Raw genomic sequence first — 20253 nt, forward strand, 5'->3', positions numbered from 1 at the left:
CGCGGCGGCCGCGGCGCCGCGCCGATGATGCCGCGGAGGTGCCCGATCTTCTGCTCCAGGAATGTGAGGCACGTCAGCACCGCCGCCAGGTCGTCGGTGCAGCCCCCGGCTTGGCTCTGCTCGCGCTGCTGCTGAGCTTCCATGGCGTTATTGCCAAGATTGCAAACCTCCATGACGATCTCAATGGATCGATCAATGCCTGATCTTGCTAATCGAGTGGGGGATTGGCTTGGCTGGCCGATCAAGTTCTTGCTCTCTGACGCTGTACGTCGATCGTGTGTCGGTGGTGCTGACTGGTGAAGCTGAGCGAATCGAGCTGGTTATATGGGCAGCGGTGCTATTCCGTTGTGCTGCAGCCGCCACGTGTGCGTGGGGTCCATGGCAGCGGCGCGCTGCTCATCGGGACCGGACTTGATAGAAATTACAGGATCTCATAGCGATAGATCTTAAAACTAGTATGAAATTTAGAGATAGAGAGAGGTTCGGAGATGCAAACCGTCGGGCTCGAAGTAAGAGGAGGAAGCTATGCCGTCAGTACAGTGTCCCAGCGACGATGTCGAACGGCGCAGTGGAGGCGCTGTCACATAGGCGGCGGTGTAGATGTGGTGGTGAAGCCGGTGGCGATACTTTCCGTCGCTGACAATACTTCCTGTCGCTGACAGCGCCCTCTCTCTAAATCGGCTAGGGTTAGGAGTATAGATAGGGTTTCAGGCAGTGCAGGTGAACCTCGTGCCTTGTGCCGTGGCCCCCACCTCCCTTTTTATGATGATGTGCAACGGAGGCCCATCAACCATGGTTAGGGTTGGACGTCTCCCGATCAGAACGCGAATCAAAACGTAATTGACCGTTGGACCAACTGGTGGGATAAATCTAACATGGACATCAGCGTCAGAGGTGGACGGAAGACGGAAGGCGACAGCGAGGGATGGCACGGGCCACACGGCACACGGGCAGGCAGACCGGCGTCGTCGGCTGGCTGGCTTGCCCTTGCCCTTGGGGCTCTGGCTTGGGCCATGGAAGCGACGCCCAAGTGCCCCGCTGCCCTTTCGGACAGCCAGATCCAGATGCATATTTAGTAGGAGTAGTAATTCGCACGCGTTGAAAAAGCAGACGGGCCGGTTGACCTGACGTTGCCGGTGCAGGAGTTGGATGATGCTCTTGCTCGCTCATCCGTCTTGGTGGTTGTTGCTTCCATGATCACTCGTGTTTTTTGTCCAAGAGACCTGAACTGCCTGTCTCCTTTTTCTTTCTTGAGCATCTGACTATGTCCACGTGTTCACACTAGGCACGGTGTGCCTTTGCTCTCTCGAGTAGAATCTGATTACATGTAATGTTCACACAATCACACGTAACACGGTTAAACCTTAAGATAAATTTTCGAAAACACGAGCACATGCAGGATACCATCAGAATCACAACCATCTAGTAGTGAAATTCCCACTCTGAGTTCTAATGTATCTACATACTTCTTGCTAATCACATGAAAGCTTAAATTAAGGGATTGTCTACTTCCTACCCAGGTGAAAAAGGTTCTTGCTTCTACACCTGAAATCTGTGAGCTTGTCATAAGGAGAAAATTCAGATGTTTTGTGTTTGGTTAGGGGCATGACATAGCTAGATATCTCACTTCGTCCGGTGTTTGGTAACGAAGAATATTCGCTCAGATTTGAGGACTCCGCCATCAAAAAAGTGAGGTACGCGCTCATCCTTCATCAACACCGTCTGGTTACCGCTCATGTCTTTCCAATTCACGTGGGAGAGGGCTTTGCCTGGCTCAAGCATCCTCGCTCAGCCACAGCCCGGTCACGGGTGGCCGGCCTCTATGCAGGTGAGGGCATGGCTTTTCTGGTGGGGCTACAGGGCCCTCGCGCCGGCGAGGAAGGGTGGGTGGAGCTGCTACACTCCACCATGGACGTGTGTGTTTTATGTGCTCTGTTTTGGGAGATGAAAAGATGAAGAGAGACAAAAAAAAAGAGTACGACATGTGGGCCCCACATCAATGGTTTCTAACCGGCGCAAAACGGTCCTCCGTCCCATTCTTCTTTGTTTATCTAACCAAACACGAAACATGGACGACTTTATCCCTCCAACCAAACATCAAATTGGGACATTCCCCTTCCCTTCGTCCAAAACCAAACACATCTTAGAGTAGTTCCACGCTTAAATTAAAATTGTTGCAAGCATTGGGTGAGACATTCCTTCGCTACACCCTAATTATTAGGTACACCAATTCTTCTACCTGCGTATTAACGAAAAAGAACCGCCGTGACTCAAGTACAAGCCGAGTATAAATTCAACATTAGTTAATATTAACTAAATTAAGTTGTGGGAGAAATTTGTTTTCACCTGACACTTGTTCCCTTGATCCCTTCCATGCAACCTTGCTATTCATAGGAAGATGAAAGTGAAAGAAAACAAAATATCACATGTACGTGGGAGAGAGAAGATTTTCGCGGCGGCAATGTAGCAAACAATGACTCAATAAGCCTAGGCATAGGGTTTATTACACTGTTGCCGTCGGCCAAACCAAAAGAAAGAAAGATGCTTCTTGGAAGAGCTAGCTAGTGACCAAGTCAAAACAAAAAGTGAATGCAATTATCCCAGCATCTATGTATCCTGCGCATGCAGGCAGGCAGAGGATCGCAACAAAGAGAGTGACGGAAACTGAACCCGATCAGATGAATGAACGCGGTCGTTGCTCCTGTTGCTGATGCTGGCCCTCCGGTTGCGTCCCAAGGTCGCGAAAGGGACCTTATTTGCCCCTTCGCGTGACACTAAACCTAAACCCTTTCAAGTATGTAGAGTAGTAGTACTAGAAAGCTAGAATCGTCGTGGACTCGTGCGGGTGAACGTGAATCCTTCCAATGCGACGTACGTACCGCGCGCCAGCAACACGCCAACACACACGTGCCTAACCACTATTCCGCTCTTCGGATCCCGGCCCTCCACACTGTCAAGGATGTGTAAACGACGGCCATGCATGAGCCATCCTTGTCTCCGTCAGCTAAAACCTAGGTGCTGTTGTATATGGAGTAGCTCGCTGCCGTTAAGTGAACGCATGGAATCAACGGATGGAATATTTTGTAAGGAGGAGCCGGGAGAAGTCACATTATTTCTACACCTCTAGCTCCTCCATTCACAAACGGCTCCGACTCGAGTTGTTATTTATTAGATAGCTGTTTGACAAAGCTCTTTGGAATGAGTTACGAGAAGCTGGAGCCGAAGCTAGAGCCTACCAATGCAAACAGGGCCTGACAGTCAGGTTTATGGATTTGAGGTATGGGGACGTGGGACGTCGAACATCGTGATTAAAAATAATGATACGAAGGGTAACAACTATCTATATTGTTCATTCGCGAGATGAAACGCATATTTAGAACATATTCTACTTTGGTAATGTACTTCGAGGCAAGCAATCTGCAGAAACTTGCTTGATTATAGCCTGTTAGATTTTTCATCTAGCGTCCATACAGCAGTTACACAAATAATGCATGCATGCTATATATAGAACCAAACTGTATAGCGAGAGTGAGGCAACTGCCCTACTAGACGGGCGTGCTACTGCATTTGGAACCTTGTTTCCTGTTCCTCGTTGGGAAGGAAGATGTGAAATGAGGCCATGTTGCATACTACATATTGCTATCAAATTCAGTGGCCATTTTGCCAAAAACAAACCAAATAATTAATAGAATGCACAGGATTATCTCTCCTTGCGTCAGACGTCACACTTCTTTCTTTCTTTCTTTGAAAAAAAAATCACCCTACTTTTTTGAAATACAGGGTCGTGATATCCTTAATCTCAACATTTTCCTACAAATTTTATTTCCATGTGAGATCATACTGTGTGTTTTTTTTAAAAGGTGGTGCGTACAAGAGGGATAAATAAAGTCAGGTGGCGATTTATTCGCTGCATTTATCAATTTTTTATTGCGGCCACTATTTTTTTCCAGATAAAATATCTAGTACGAGGAAATAATGCACATCACTACATTGAGACAACACATGGCAGACTGCCGATGGCCGCGACAAAGTGATGTTGTCACAGACACATAGCACGCCACACCACGAGCAGAAGCCCTGCGATGAGCCGTCACCGAGCCAATCGTACAGCGCGTTGCCACCGCCACGAAAATATTTCTTGATCCCCAGAAGTGTTGCACCTGGATTAGTAAAAGCAATACCAGAAGAATAATAAGCAAAATCAATTTAATAGAAAAACCAGAGCGAGCACATCACAAGCAAGACCAAGCACCCGTGGCCTTCCCCTGAATCTTGTCTATCTGCTCTCTTGAGCAGTGCAAAACCTACCGCCCGTAAAACCTCTGCGGGGACCGAACTCCTCCACAGGAAGCCGGCTGGGAACCAATCGTCACCTATAGTCGTTGGCGGCGACGGCGGCAGGACATGGATGAGATCAGGTGGATGGTGGATTAGCGATTTGCATCTGCGCCAATGGATCAAAGAAGGGGGATGCCGGTCCTGCGCGACGTGTGCCGTGATGAGGACCCACGCATCACACTCCTCCAGCGGGTGGCGGACGGGTGCTGGTGCGAAGGAGAAGGCACTGCGCCCCTGCCCTCGGTAGCGGCGGCGCAGGGTGGGCAGACAAAGGCATGGAAGATCGAGGTTTTGCTGGGGCTGGGGGATAACAAGGAAGACGGAGATTGCTCGCGTAGTCGCGTGGGTGGGGAGGAGCGGTGAAGTGGGGAGATCGGGTGTGGGACATCCAAACAATATCGGTCCTCAGATGTGGTTGAGTAAGGAGAGGGAATAAATGAGTGTTAATTTGGTGCGCACGTTTTTAATGTTATATTTTTCTATGTGCGTTTTGTGAGGTGGATGTAGTTTAGGTCGTGACTGTAGATGTGGGATTTATTTGATGGCTGTAGAATAATTTGAAGTGGTGTATTATAGGGGTAGAGATAGAGATAGAGATTAATTTCAAATGCTGAGATTGGTGGTTGTTCATTGCTTGAAACTCTGTAAGTAGGACGTCGCTTGTCTGGCCGCTGCCATGCTGAAGCGAGGCAACACCTCGAGCCTACTCGACAAGGTAATCTATCTTACCTGGACGACTGGATTGGAGGGAGTGTTCAGTGGTACAGTAGAGAGTGTGGGTTGCAAGCTATCAGCCTGTTCGGGAGGCCGTATCGTATCGTGGATTATTTACTGTTGGCTGGTTTGGTGTGAGAGAAAAACACTGTTCCTGGCTGGAAATTTATGATCGTTTACGAGCAAGCGAACAGGCTGTATATCGAATCACTTGGGGATAAAAATATATGTATGTGACGCCAATCTTAACAAGTATGCTTTTATGTGATGAATAATATATTAGTGTTTTTGTATAGTATGACAGACAATGCCAATATATAGCTCACCGAAATGAAGCAGAAATAAATAAATTATACTCTGTTTCTGGCTCTCCAAGATGCAATATCGATTATCAAATTAACATATTACAGATAACATATTGATAGCAGATCATCCATTGGCCCCTTGTATGATTGTTATCGTATTACTCAAATTCAGGATGCTTTATCAACTCCTCTTGGAGCTCGTACTGTTTTTGGTGAGCTAAAAAATCTGGTTGTCCATAATATTAGCCCCTGTTGGATTTGCTTGTTTATATGGATTTTTTACTTTGTTCGTGGCAGTGGATGGTGTCCTAATTCTTGCTTATCCCCTTGCTTCTTTTTCTCTAGGTTGTCATGCCATTAGATTCATGCACATAGTGGATAGTTACTGATGCTATATTCTGTTTTGCAATGCAGATTCATGAAGGGTGTTAGGGATATTTAGCAGCGTCATTACTCATCAGCAGGTACTCTTGCTTTATTCATGTGAAGTCTAGAATAAAACTCGATAACAAATTTGATAAGATTAACTGGTTTTCTATGCTATTAACTTGATTTTATTCTAAACTTGATACCTGATATGGAGCGAGTGCACACAAGACTGATACGGAGTGAGTGAGCATCTCGTCGGCTGATTATCGTCTTCGTGTAGCACATATATTTTTTGCATGTTTGATTTGATATCATAGACAGATTAGAAGTTTTTATATTTTGTATATATAGGTGATTTTGTATATAATGAATAACATTAATGTTTTTTATGTGTTGAAATTGTTTGAACTTTAACTAATTCAAATAGGAAATAAGTGATCTTTAGAGCATAATAGAATTGGTTAATCACAATTGACATTTTCAACAGTGCTAGACGGTCCTAAGTCCTAACATAGGAGGCACCTCACATTCTTCTCTATAAGGTGCTCCCGCGTATATAATTGTCGAGCAATATTAGACACGTGCGTGCCGCACGTGCATATCCGGTGTTTTTTAAGAAAAGAAGAAAACATGTTTCGTCTCAAGTGTTGAGTAAGGTCTGCTTACGGGCACATCATGGGCCTTTATTTGTCTCCGATGATCGACCGAGCCCACAACAGAGCCGCAACCAAGACCATTCCTTGGTGAAAGAGAGAAAGTGATCAACCGTGATCTGTATTGATTTATATCGATGTACATATACATACTTATATATACACGTATAGGGAGCCTTTGGCTTACGTACTCGGCTGTGCGAGCCACCGCAGTGCGAGGACGTGCGTGGCGAGCGTCGCGGGGAGCGCGGCGACCGCGTCCAGAGCTTACAAGTGGACCTGCGTAGACTAATAATTCACTAACACTTCGGTCTTTCCTTGCCAGCCGCCGGCGCCGGCCTCTGTTCCGGTGTCCGCGGTCCGCCTTGCTCGTTGCTCCATCTTCCCCGTCCATGGTCCAGCCTCTCGTTGCGTTCCCGAATCTGCATTTCTAGCATTCCCACGTGAACGAACTGACACGTCCCACCATTATATTATTGGCAGATCGATCCATCTGCTGCCGGCAGAAGCTTACAGGTGAGGTGATGAGCCATTGGCGCCGGCTGAGGCGGAGGCGGAGGCGGAGGCCGCCGACACGCTGTCCTCCCTCACGGCGCACCTGCTGGACGAGATGGTTCTGACGCGCCTCGATCTCCGCGACGCCGTGCGCACCTCCGCGCTCTCCTGCGCCTGGCGCCGCCATTGGGAGTCCCTCCCCGGCCTCGCCCTCTGCTTCCCCAGAGGCACGCGTCCTCCTCCGCTACACCGGACCCAGCATCTCCCGCTTCGCCGCCTATGTCGTCGACGATGACGACGTCAACGACTGGCTCATCGCGCTCTCCCGCCGCAGCGTTGAGTCCATCTCCATCTTCACAGACCATCGGAGACACTTAACACTTAACCCTCCACTCCTCTATCTTCTCCTGCGACCGTCTCGTGTCCCTCAATCTGGAGAATTGCAGCATTCCACCCCGCTCTCGATCTAGATTCGCCGGCTTTCGTGTGCTCCAGGAGCTACACCTAAGACGTGTTGTTTTCGCAGACAACGGAGAGAGGGCATTGCAAGCTATTATTCAGGGGTCGCCCCTGCTTCGTGAGCTTGTGCTTCTAGAGGTGTTCACGCCTGTTGACTGCATCACTGTGGCGCCAAATCTCCAAACTCTGGTTATTGGTTCGCAAGTTGACAATGGCCGGCGATTTGGGAAGCTGCCGCGCCTCCAATATGCCAACATTAATGTGTTAGTGTATCTGCCACATGGACATGGTGGGCATCGTCTGCTAGAGTTCTTTGCTGGAGTTTCCCAAGTTCGGGAGTTATTTTTTTACTTGCCGGTACATTGTTTGCCCCTATTACCAGTTTATCACCATATATATTTTGTGTGTTTGGCATAAATCAAGGATTCACGGCATGTTCGTTTGGCTGTGGCTTGTCGTAAATGATCGTAAATTTTCAACCGGAACAGTATTTTTCTCTCACACAAACCAGCCAGCAGTACTTCTTCACGAACCAGCAACGATATGAACCAGCCAACTGAACAGGCTGTCAAGGTTTGGGCAGTCCTTGGCCCTGTACAGCAAGCTTGCTTAGCAGCTAAAGTCAGTGAATGCTGTCATAAAATGCAATCATCAGATAATTTTACTGCATTATGTTAATTGGTGCTCTATTTTAGGTCAAGAGGCATATGGAAGAATATAAAAATAGGCTCTTCTAATCTTATGGGTGCATACAAATAACTTTTTGGGTTTTATAACACATGTTACTTTACTTTGAAACCTCAGACATTGAAGATATGTGAGGCTGTAGTACCCGATTTTAAGGATAAAACTAGATACACACCATATGTGAGTCCAGAAAGTCAAATATCACATATAGCTACAAATAAGGGTAACATCATAAGACAATGCTTAATATATCGTACTTTGTTTAAATGATATAACCTTAGATAACAAGCAGCGACAGGATAACTCCGATCTTCAGGTGTAGTCACCAACACCATGGGGACAACTGACTGGTTGATCACGCCTAACTCCTCTAGAGTCTAGCAATCTAGCACCCATCCGGGATTTTTTCAAAATATTAAAAAGTAAAGCAAGCGTCGTACTCAACAAATATAACATGTGGTTCATGAGTCTCGAAATGCTAACACTGGTTTAACTGTAATTAGCTTTTAGTGAGTCATGATTTTAGCAATTGAGTAGCAACAAGGTTATCACAAGCACATATAAACGCATGATCAGGTAAACATGAATAATGAATAGCATAAACAAGAAGTCAATAGTGATCATCTATTCCATAAGGGTTCCAAGGCTGCTCGTGACTGTGAGCACAGCTGATATACCAGTTTTACACTCTGCAGAGGTTGTACACTTTCATTGTGAGTCGTGATTCCCAATTACCCGGGTTTATAACTCTAAAACAATTCCAAGGTGAGCAAACAGGGTTCACTATGAAGCCTTTTAAAGATTCGTCTAACAAGTTAGGGCCGCTAGGGTTTCAATAGGCAAGCAGATGTAGGAACCCTCCTTTCGAAGGGCACAATTCCTTCATGGTTATACACATAGGAATAAAGGTTGTCATATACCCATCGTGTTAAGCCCCTTTTGTGCCATAAAGGTAACCACTAATAAGATAGAAAATGTTATCATACTTGACTAAAGCCAGAGCCATGTGGCCCTCATAGTTATACTGTAAGTCCTGGATGATCACTTACAGATAAGTCCTTAGAGAGAGAAATCTAGAGCATCATAAAACCCAATGCTCCAGCCCTCTTAAGCCAAGTTGCTAAAAAACATATTTTTAACGTTTATTGCATATACCATTAGTCAAGTTACAAAATCATGGCTTTAGTTGAGCACTAGCAGAAATACTACCCAATGCAATAACCCATAGGAGACAAGGTACAAGAACAAATACTAGGAAATCCTTAGTGATAATCAAGGTAGACACATGCGGTATGAATTATGTGATTAAAGGTGAATAGGTAACCAGGATGATCCCATGCTATACTTGCCTTAAACTCTTATCCTTCTTCTAGTCCAAAGCTTGAAAGGAACTCCTTGATCAACACGTAAAGCTCACCGACTAGACAAGATCATAAAGCACCACACAAGCTCCACACAGACATGAATAACATACAAATATGACTAAATTAGAATGGTACACCAATCAATAAAAAGGTTTAAAAACTAATCTACGTATTGCTACGAACACACAAACGTGAAAAACACGTTAATCGAAGCTATGGTGAACAAGAAATATCTACCGTAAATTTTACTTCTTAAGAGAAAAAGAAGGTTTTAAGCTTCATTTATTTTAAATGTGTATAAGATATTTCATAGAAGTATCAAAATTGAATTAAGCCAAGTTATATTTGATTTGGAAAAGTAAAATGGATCTAATCTTATTTTTACTTAATATCGAAGTGGAAAGGCTAAGTTGTTTTTAATTAGAAAATCAATTGCGTATGGACTGATCAAATTAACATTTTATTTAAAAAGTACAAAATATGTTAAACAATGTTACTAAAAGAGAGTTAGGTGTGACGGTCACAAGATCACAGAAAACGTCAAAAACGGAGCTACGGTTAAAAGAAACAGCTATAGGAAGATCTTGCACTATAAAAGAACAGAAAAGACTACTTGCATGATTTATTTTAGTTAAAAAAAACATGCGTAATTTATTAATTCAGATTAGTCAAACATAATTTAATTCAAAATTTAGGTTGAAACTATTCTTCTTTTATTTATAAACAATGTAGTATAATTTAAGCATGTTAAACTTTTACTTTACAAAAAGAAACGAATATGAGAGAGCTACGATCGTGTTTAAGCTAAACAAATTATAATCAAAACATATTTGAGTTGATATTATTCAATTTAATATTCATTTACAAAAGGCTGATGTGGCAACCCTATATTGCTTTTGATTAATTTATATATAAAGCTACTAGTGGCACATGAACTTTAATCAAGTTAATAGTTAAATTCATAAATACGCAACATATTAAATATGGACACTAACACGCATACTCTGTTATCGCGAATCGGAGCTAAAACATCGTTATGGGCTTATGGCGTAGGATTAAAGCTATACGTTGGAAGGTGCTGGAATTATGTATAGAGGGGCATGACATCAGCACCATCTTTGATCAATAAAATAATGGACAATGAGGCGAGGCTGACCTTTTATTAATCGACCAGCAGGAGTTTGCAACTGATGTAAGGAACAACAATGTACGTTGTTGCTGGTGGACGGTTCTGAACAAGGATTGCTACAGCTGAGATGACTACAGCACGTTCGTTTGGCTGTGGCTTGTCGTAAACGATCGTAAATTTTTAGCCGGAATAGTATTTTTCTCTCACACAAACCAGCCAGCAGTACTTCTTCATGAACCAGCAACAATATGAACCAGCCAACCGAACATGCTGTTCGTGTTTGCTTGTGAGTGCACGCATACAGGAACATGGATGCTTCGGCTTGTAAACTCGATAGCTGTGGAAAAACACTAGCGTCCATCAAGCAACAGCGAGACGGCGCCATACGATAGCAGGTTTACTTAGCTGCTATCTTGTAAGATGATTGAACATGGTGATGGACAGCCCTGTGCACATAACAGATCGAAACCTGATACATTTGCCGCGGAACAAACAGCAGCTGCGTACAGAAGATTAGATTCATGTAAGCAGAGGACATGATAGGGAGGGTTCGTGTACGAACAGCGACGTCGGGCGGCCGGGCCGAACATGAAGCAGAAAGCGGCGACGGTCGAGCGCATCATATGGTCTTCTCCTCACGTGATGGAGATCAGCAGCAGTTCTCACCATGATGAATGTCGGCAGAGCGGCGACGGCAGCAAGCCAGCAATGTTTGCTCTCAGATATATGTTGGTCATGTACAGATAGAAACGTTGCCGGGCGAGGCAAACTAGGGCATGCATGCTAGTTTGTAGGGCATGCATCAGGACAAGAGCAGCTCGATTTGTTGGCCTGCTGCGATAGAAACAACGAGGAGAAGCAACCGAGTAGATGAGAGATAAATATGGTGAGAGCCACAGAAAGTGCTGGACTATTCTCAGACAACGAAACCATAAGACATCGACGATGGATCTTACCGGCTGATCTCGAGAAGATGACGAGCATGTCAAGGCAACGATGGGGCACGGCCGGTCTAGCGAATCCGCAGGCGTGACGAGGATCGGCAGGCCAGACAACAACGGGACGGGAACGACGTACCACCTGCCCTGCCGGGAGGTGAAGGATACGGCAATGACTTGATCTTCTCATGACGGTAGCGTGGGTGACACATCAGAGGCAGCCTGAAGAGAAAGGAGAAAATTTAGTTTACTACCTAAGGATTCCCTGACCAGAGGCTCCCCTTATGATAGTTATACTGTGCTTTGCCCAAAGAACTAGTGCATATATAGGGAGGAAAACACCTCCCCTTGACATCAACATGGTACTAATTAATGTTGCACCATCCACCTCCACTAATAGACCTAAATAATCATTTAAGCCCATTAGTAAATAAAGGCATGGGCCTTTGAGACTCGGTGGAAAATTAGGCTTGGATTTTTCTAATTTCGAAATTAATTAATATCATGAAATAAAAATAATTCTAGAAAATCTAAAATTATCATTTATATCACAAAAAATGCTCCGAAGCTTAGAAAAATCCTGGAGATAAATTGAAAGACGAGGAACTCAGACAAAATATTTGGAGCTCAAGAAAAGATTGTTAGGAACTTGGAATATAAAGATTAAGGTCAAAGATGTAGGAATTAAATTCTAGAAAGAAGCTGAAAAAATCCTAGAGATAGATATTCGTCTCCTAAACACACACACACACACACACACACACACACACATATATATATATATATATATATATATATATATATATATATATATATATATATATATATATATATATATTGCACATAGAAACACAAGGTGCGACCGGCATGAATGTAACAAACATGTTTCTACCTTAGGATAAATTTTAATTTAATGAAAATTTATTATTTTCCTATGTTTTCATGAGCGCAAAAATACAAAATTAAATTATTTTACCTCTATTTCAAGAGACAAATTTTAGGGTGTTACGTAGGCCTTAGCCATGCATGTAATTGAGTCTAACAAGGGATTTTAAAATCTGGTATGAACTAGCTTCTAATGTAAGATTTTATTGAGGCTCCAGCAAGTTCAGGTGTCTGAGTAATTGCACGTCCCATACCCTTATGAACCAGCATGATCAAGGTAGAAACATTAGTACTTGCCTCATACTCAAATCATAATTCTATAATAAGTACTCCCTCCGTCCCAAATTATAAGTCATTCTAAAAATCTTAGAGAGTCAAAGCATCTCAAGTTTGGCCAAATTTATATGATAAGATACTAACATTTATGATACTAACTAAGTATCACTAGGTTCTTCATTAAGTATATTTTTATAGTATATCTGCTTGATGTCATAAATCTTTGTAATTCTTTGTGTCAAGACTCAGAGTTTATATACACCGCAGACCGCAGTCTATAGCCGTCCGCTTCTCTAGTTCCTGTCAAGCATCAGGTAAAAACCCTTTTCCAACTCAAACCACTATATCCCATCCTGTTATGATCAAACTTTTGTCACATGACAATATTCTTATGATTATATAGATTTTAGTGATTAGCTTGGCCATACACATCCTTTTGTCACGTGACAATATTCTCCACAGAAGATACATACCACTGTTTCTTTGCATTCTTTGATTCCATACCCCAGTTTTCCAGACTTGAGAAATGACCCTTTACTTTTGCGCGCTTTGAATGGCCAATCAACTGTTCAGTCAAATGTTTCGGTAATGTTCTTCTATGGCTCCTTTGTCTACATTGCCTGCGCTACTATCTGAAGTTTTACAATGAGAGCCACCATCCAGTAGAACGATGCAATCATGCTATTTTTTTTTCTAGAGTATTGCTTCCCAATTCGACTGTAGTTTCAGATATCTTTGGAGTATGTGGGGGCATAGGGGTATCCCATTTACTGTTATCCTGTCTGTATCCCATTTCTTCATAACAATCCAAAATCAGTGCAAAACTGGGAACCATCAGGAGGACACGAGGCTGAATTGGTAGGAGCCTTTTCTTGACTGATTCTTTGGTATCCCGTCTTTAACCAGGAACTTCCTGGTGGGATATCCATCTCAAAGAGGCCCATATATAACATGATATGCCTTCAGCCCGGCTTGAGATGCATGCATGAACTCAGGCACCTGATAGCATCACCCATGTCCTGCACTCTCGCTAGGTTGATTGAGCCAGCTCACTTTGACCGCTAGGGATGAAAATGGTACGGATATTTTTCGACCATATTTGAGACCGAATTCATTTAGTGAGGTTCAAATTTGTCCGTATCCGAGTCCGGATATTCAACATCCGAATACTCACATAGTGCCAGGGGTTCTCTAAGGAACCTCTAGTGCTATCTGAACCATACCCAACCGTTTCTGTCCCTGCGTAGGCAGAACTCAGAATTCATGCTGGATTCTATTGGAAGCCTCACATTGCCCTCCACGCTCATCGATTTCCTTTTTTTAGGTAATGGCTCATCGATTTCCTTGTTTCATGTTGGAGTATGTTATTGAGTTATCATATTATAGTGGGTTGGGTCATGGAGGAATTGAAAAATTGTGGCAGGGATTGGAGTATGCATATGCATCCACGAGCGGTTTAGGTGTTGATATTTGGCATAACCTTCCACGTCGCCTGCAGGAGGACGAGGACCTGGACAGTGACATGGATGGAGAGCTCAACGACTGAGCTTGATCGACTGGTCTTTCACAATATTTTGCTTAGCTTCTGTTATAGTTATGGGTCTTGTAATAAGGTGCAGTCAGAGATGCCACGTGTGGTCTATGCTTTTTCTTATGCAGGCTCAGATGGAGAATACCTATTTTTTTCTTATATATATAGAGAGAGAGAGAACTACCAGCCTGTTCGGGAGGCCGTAAACGATCGTGGATTATTTACTGCTGGCTGTTTTGGTGTGAGAGAAAAACACTGTTTTTGGCTGAAAATTTACGATCGTTTACGAGCAAGCGAACAGGCTGTACTGCTCTGCGGCTGGCTATAAAATAACTTATTCTGTAGCCACTTTGAGTTACGATAATTATTATGCTAATTTACATGGTTATAGTAACTCTTTACTAAGTGGTTTACTATAATGTTACGGTAAATATGCCCATGTGTTATAGTAACATAATTATCGTAAATATGTATTCACTTTATCGTAAATTAAGTATAAAAATTATCGTGAATGGAGGTGGCTACAGAATAACTTATTCTATAGTCAGCTACAGAATAAGTTATTCTGTAGCCACCTCCACTTACGATAATTTTATATACTAATTTATGATAATATCAATACATATTGACGATAGTTGGGTTACTATCACACATGAGGATATTTACCATAATAATGTTATAGTAAACCACTTAGTAAGGAGTTACTATAATCTCGTAAATTAACATAGTAATTATCGTAACTCAAAGTGGCTACAGAATAAGTTATTTTGTAGCCAGTTACAGGGTAGTAGTTCTATATATAGTAAGTTATTCTGTAGCCACCTCCATTTACGATAATTTTATATACTAATTTACGATAATGTCAATATATAATCATACATGGAATATTTACCATAATGTTATAGTAAACCACTTAGTAAGGAGTTACTATAATTTCCTAAATTAACATAGTAATTATCGTAACTCAAAGTGACTATAGAATAAGTTATTTTGTAGCCAGCTATATGGAAGGAGCAGTCTTAACTCTTAATCATGTGCACCCGTCTTAACTCTTAATCATGTGCGGTGCACTGTTCTTCCCGTCGCGCGTGGTCCGCCTTCCCATCGATCTTCCCCTGTGTATTGTGGCACATGCATGTTGACATCGAATCTGGAAGCACCGGCAGCAGCACGCTGTTGGAAGGAAGAAGTGTTCTTCTCGGTGTGCAGACGATATGGGAGTGGGAGAAGCCGCCGCCGCCGCTTTGATCTCAAAGCAGGTGCAGACGGCATGGGAGTTGCCGCAAGCAGATCTTTTTGACGGTTAGACGGGGTTGGTCCAAGGCACAACACTAGGTAAAACATTAGACACCATGAGACATCTAATATAACATGGAGGTGACTCCATGCAACACAACGTATATAAAACAAAGACATATAAAGTTTTACTAAACTAAGGTTGCATGTGCACGATACCGCATATAACACCAAGACAGTGTATACGGGTTTATATGCTGGCTTTTTGTGTTGTACAAGGTTTATTGCAAGCAACTAATCACACGCCCACAAACAAATTCAAAGATGCGATTTATTTTAGGGTTGGCGATGGATGCGCTCGTTGGCTGCTGGAAGAAAAGCGGGATTAGCTGACGCCGTCGAACTTGCTGCTCATCAGAGACAAGGTCGCGCTCGGCAGCACCCGGTTCACCTGAGGTTGCTCTCCATCCACAAAACAAGCAATAATCAGTGATGATTCCTGCCGTGGTGATCCATACATACATAAATAAACAGATAGATAAAAGCATAATTACTCTTGACGGCCTCCAGCTCCGGCGGCGTGAGCCTCGCCGAGAACCCGCTCATGACGTTCCTGTAGTTGTACAGGATCGCCGCCTTCGCCTTCGCCTCACTGCACATCAGATAGATCATGCATCATGGATCACGATGAGGTTTCCGTTCCGACGATGCATGCATTCAAAGATCGACGGCGGTGCACGTACCTTCCGAGGGCGGCGGCGAGGATGCCGAGCTGGTACGCCTGGCAGTCGACGCCCGTGGGGTGTGGGTCCACGTAGACGAGGTAGTTGGCGGCGTCCTCTGCCTCCGCGGCGCCGGCCTTGCCGCCGGTGGCGGCGGCAGACGCCTTCACGACGGCGAGGAGGAGGAGGACGAGGGGTACGTTGGACGCCGCCGAACGCTTCATGGCAGGATTGATGCGCGGTAGCTAGCTAGTTTCGTCCAGCGAGCCGGCCAGATAACCGAGGGATCTGGGCGATGCGTGCGTGTTATAGCTGCGTTCGTGAGGACGGCAGGAAATGCCGCTGCTGCACTGCACGTACGTCCTCCAAAAATAGGAACCCCAAGATAACAATCTGCCAAATTTTTTGAAGATCTGAATGCAAACTTCTTCTACTTTGATGATTACATGCATGCTTGTAAATTCACATGTCTCTCATTTGTAGTAAGTATTACAAGGATAAAAAGGAACGTATTTTACATGCACAAGCCACGTTTGATTCAGAAGAAGAAAAACGAACAATGCCTAGTCACGGATGGTCATCAACGCAATGCATTCATGCCATGGATGGATGGAGCAATATACATGATCGTCGAGCAACACTAACAATGCACAACTAGCAACTAGTTCAATTCGGGGTCGTGGACACGGGCGCGACAGCGGCGGCGCCGCGCGGGCCGTGCTCGGTGACGTCGTAGAGCTCGCCGTCGCCCCAGAGCGCGTACGCCTCCTCGCCGTGGACGGCTTCGTCGCCGACCTCGAGCTTGTCCTCGGTCATGCGCAGCGGGACGACGGCGTTGATGGCGACGCAGATGATCGAGGTGACGACCACGTTCCATCCGATGATGAAGAGCGCCCCCGCCAGCTGCTTGCCGAGCTGCGCGCCGCCGGCGGCGCGGCCGTAGAAGGCGCCCCGGGAGTTGGTGACGGGCAGGAAGAGCGCGCACAGGGTGGGGTCGGCGAGGAGCCCCGTGAGGATGCCGCCCAGGAGCCCCGCCACGCCGTGCGTGTGGATGACGCCCAGCGTGTCGTCCACGTGCTTCAGCAGCCGAGACCGCTTGTGCAGGATCATCATCGTGTACCAGGGGACGCTGCCGGCCAGCACGCCCATCACCATGGCTGCCCAACCCTGCACCAAACCTGCATGCATGCACACCGTACCGTCAGATAGATATCTCCTGCATATGGTTGGCAAATTAAACCAAGTTTACATGCGTGCAAGAAAATCGTCATTATTACAGGAATTAGGCGCAATTATACTTATATAATGCCGACAGCAGACAGTGAAGTATGAACGTCGCAATTGACAAACAAGTTGCGTTTTGTTTTCCTTTCGGTGTCATAATTAATTGTAACTTTGTCCACAAGTAGTAGTGTGCAAAGGAAAGGTAAAAAAGAGACAAGATCTGACTTTGACTTTACTGATAAGTACTGACCGACAAAAGCAAGTTAAGCAGGTACGACAAACTGGCACACAAGAGATTCCTGATATTCCTGACGGAACTGTGCGGCTCAGTATTTTATTTTATTTTTATATATGTCTACCACTCACATCAAGGGAAAAAAAGAAGAAGATTCTGTGCATACTCTCTGCATATGGGCGTTGCATCGCATTGGAGCCTCAATTAGTATAATAACTACAAGCTTAGCGTTATTAGTTTATACATAACTATTATTAGTTATTATCTGTACGAAATAGTCAACTTGAAGCGGACCAACGGCAAATAAGAAACCTGATCAGGAGATTTGAGTTAGGTGCACCAGCAACAGAGGTCACCATGGTAATTGTACGGATCGAGCCATCCTTCTATAAGAACATCTCTGGTACTCTCCTTCGTTCCAAAATATAATTTGTTTTTTTATATCATACTCCCTCCACTCCAAATTATAATTATTTCAACTTGGGAGCAAAACATCTCAAAATTGATCAAAATTATAGAGAGAATTACACACATTTATGACATCAAATAAGTATAATATGAAAATATGATTAATGAAGAATCTAATTATACTTATTTGGTATCATAAATGTTGTTATTTTATTATATAGATTTGGTCAAACTTGAGATGCTTTGACTCTCTAACTTATAATTTGGGATGGAGGGAGTACGTCATCTATAAGTAATTTTTTGTAATTTTGATTACAATTATATTAGAAAAAATATCAACACTCGCAATACCAATTAGATTAATGTGTACTATTAAGGCATATTTCATGTTACATCTAACAAACTAAAACTAATAATATATGCTGTTGCGTTCTTTTTCTAGAAAGCTCTGTCAGAAAAACCTAGGCAGACAAGTTTCACATTTTTGAAACAACAACAAAAAAAGGAGTACTCTACTTAGCCACACCATGGTAAACGCAATGCAAATGCATATCGTACGTCGGCAATGGCAGTGGTCACATGCATGTCCGCCTCCCGTTTTGCTGGGGCACCAAAACCATTTTTTGAATTCAAAGTCAACCATTCAACGCCTGCATACTAGTCTTGCTTAGCCAGGACATGCATCATGCATATGTATCCACTTGTGTAGTCGTCAGTCTTAAGAATCTAAAGCGAGCACGTGGCTACGTTCATCACACCAACACGTATCTCATTGTCCCCGATCGAGGAGGAGAAAATTTTAAAAATTGGCAGCAGGAGAACGGCGCACGCAGATCATCAGAGGCAGGGGCGATGGGATCACCTGCGGCGGGCGTGATGCAGACGAGTCCGGTGATCATGCCCTGGACGGCGCCCACGACGGAGGGCTTCTTGAAGAAGACGACGTCGAGGCAGGTCCAGACGACGAGGCTCACGGCGGTGCAGATGTTGGTGTTGAGCACCGACATGGACGCCACCACGTTGGCGGCGTACGGCCCGCCGCCGTTGAACCCGGCCCACCCCATCCACAGCAGCCCGGCGCCGGTGAGCGTGAACAGGATGTTGTTGGGCGGGAACCGCTCCCTGTCCTTCTGCGACCGGGGACCCACCCAGTAGGCCGCCGTGAAGCCGGCGAACCCGGCGGAGAGGTGGATGACGTAGCCGCCGCAGTAGTCGATGACGCCCCACTGGAAGAGGAACCCGCCGCCCCACACGGAGAAGGCGCCGACGGTGTAGGAGAAGGTGAGCCAGAGCGGCACGAACAGCATCCACGCCGCGAAGCTCATCCGTCCCAGCAGCGACCCGGCCACGAGAATCAGCGTGATGGCCGCGAACACGCACTGGAAGTACACCACCGTCGCCATCGGGTACAGCGGCTCCGCGGCGGGGGTCTCGGTGGTCCCGTCGGCGAAGTAGTGCACCGTGGCGGGGAGGTCGGCCTGCCCCACGAGGTAACCCTGGTTCAGCGCCGGGCGAGCCTTGCCCCACAGCGGCAGCAGCTTGTCGCCGAAGGACATGTTGTAGGCCCAGGTCACCCAGCAGATCCACACGGCGGCGAACGCGTAGAGCGCCATGAAGGCCGAGTTCACGGCCCACTTCTTCTTCACCACGCCGCCGTAGAGGACCACCAGGCCAGGGAAGCTCTGCAGCCCCACCAGCGTCGCCGCCGTCAGCTGCCACGCGTTGTCGCCCTTGTTCAGCCAGTCGGGCGACGCCGCCGACGTCTGGTACGCCAGTGGCATCGTCACGGACGACGACATGTTGCCGACGACCTCGACGACGACGACGACTCTCTCCTCTCGCTGCTTATTGGAGTTAGTTGTGAAATGAAGAAGCTGCGGACTCCCCAACCCACGGACGACTTGGCAGCTATATAGATAGAGTGCCTGCGGGGGTGGTGAAGTTAGTGGCCAGCGTGTGCGACTCCAATCTCTAGAGAATATTGCTGCACTAATAAATTGTTTTAAAATTCTCTTTTTTTTAAAAAAAAACAACTCGAAAAGATGAAGCCAGAAAAAATAATTTTACCACACTGGGCTTCTCCACACACCATAGCAAGTGCTTGTATTTTCTGAAGTTACTCTAGAATTTAACAAAGCTATCAATTTTTACAATGGCAGCGAGACGGCTGTACTGCGTCCCTGTTGTGAACGTCTGTGTCTATTTGATGTAATTTGAAAACAAAAACTCAAGAGGAGATTCTTGTGTCCGAAAGGGTAGTAGGGAGAATGGAATCTTTGGGGGCA

At 45.1% G+C, this 20253-nt stretch overlaps 2 protein-coding genes across 3 annotated transcripts; both read right to left on the reverse strand.

Annotated features, from left to right (window-relative positions):
- Positions 1 to 15505: 15505 nt before the first annotated feature.
- On the reverse strand, positions 15506 to 16360 carry LOC136532859 (subtilisin-like protease 1). 2 transcript variants are annotated; one of them, XM_066525442.1, is made up of 3 exons: positions 16123 to 16360; positions 15934 to 16031; positions 15506 to 15830 (listed from the first exon to the last, which is right to left on the reverse strand). In XM_066525442.1, exons 1-3 carry the CDS (start codon positions 16323 to 16325, stop codon positions 15661 to 15663), a joined length of 471 nt encoding a protein of 156 aa, XP_066381539.1. In that variant the 5' UTR covers positions 16326 to 16360; the 3' UTR covers positions 15506 to 15660. The 2 variants fall into 2 exon arrangements, with proteins under 2 accessions (XP_066381539.1, XP_066381540.1); XM_066525443.1 differs by having other exon boundaries at positions 15506 to 15841.
- Positions 16361 to 16613: 253 nt separating this feature from the next.
- Positions 16614 to 19852, reverse strand: LOC136532862 (ammonium transporter 3 member 2-like). Its single transcript, XM_066525445.1, has 2 exons — positions 18831 to 19852; positions 16614 to 17279 (listed from the first exon to the last, which is right to left on the reverse strand). The coding sequence occupies exons 1-2, from the start codon at positions 19765 to 19767 to the stop codon at positions 16768 to 16770; spliced, it is 1449 nt and encodes a 482-aa protein (XP_066381542.1). The 5' UTR covers positions 19768 to 19852; the 3' UTR covers positions 16614 to 16767.
- Between the last annotated feature and the right edge of the window lie 401 nt (positions 19853 to 20253).

This window comes from Miscanthus floridulus, unplaced genomic scaffold, assembly GCF_019320115.1.
Source record: "Miscanthus floridulus cultivar M001 unplaced genomic scaffold, ASM1932011v1 fs_72_3, whole genome shotgun sequence".
Lineage (NCBI taxonomy): Eukaryota > Viridiplantae > Streptophyta > Magnoliopsida > Poales > Poaceae > Miscanthus > Miscanthus floridulus.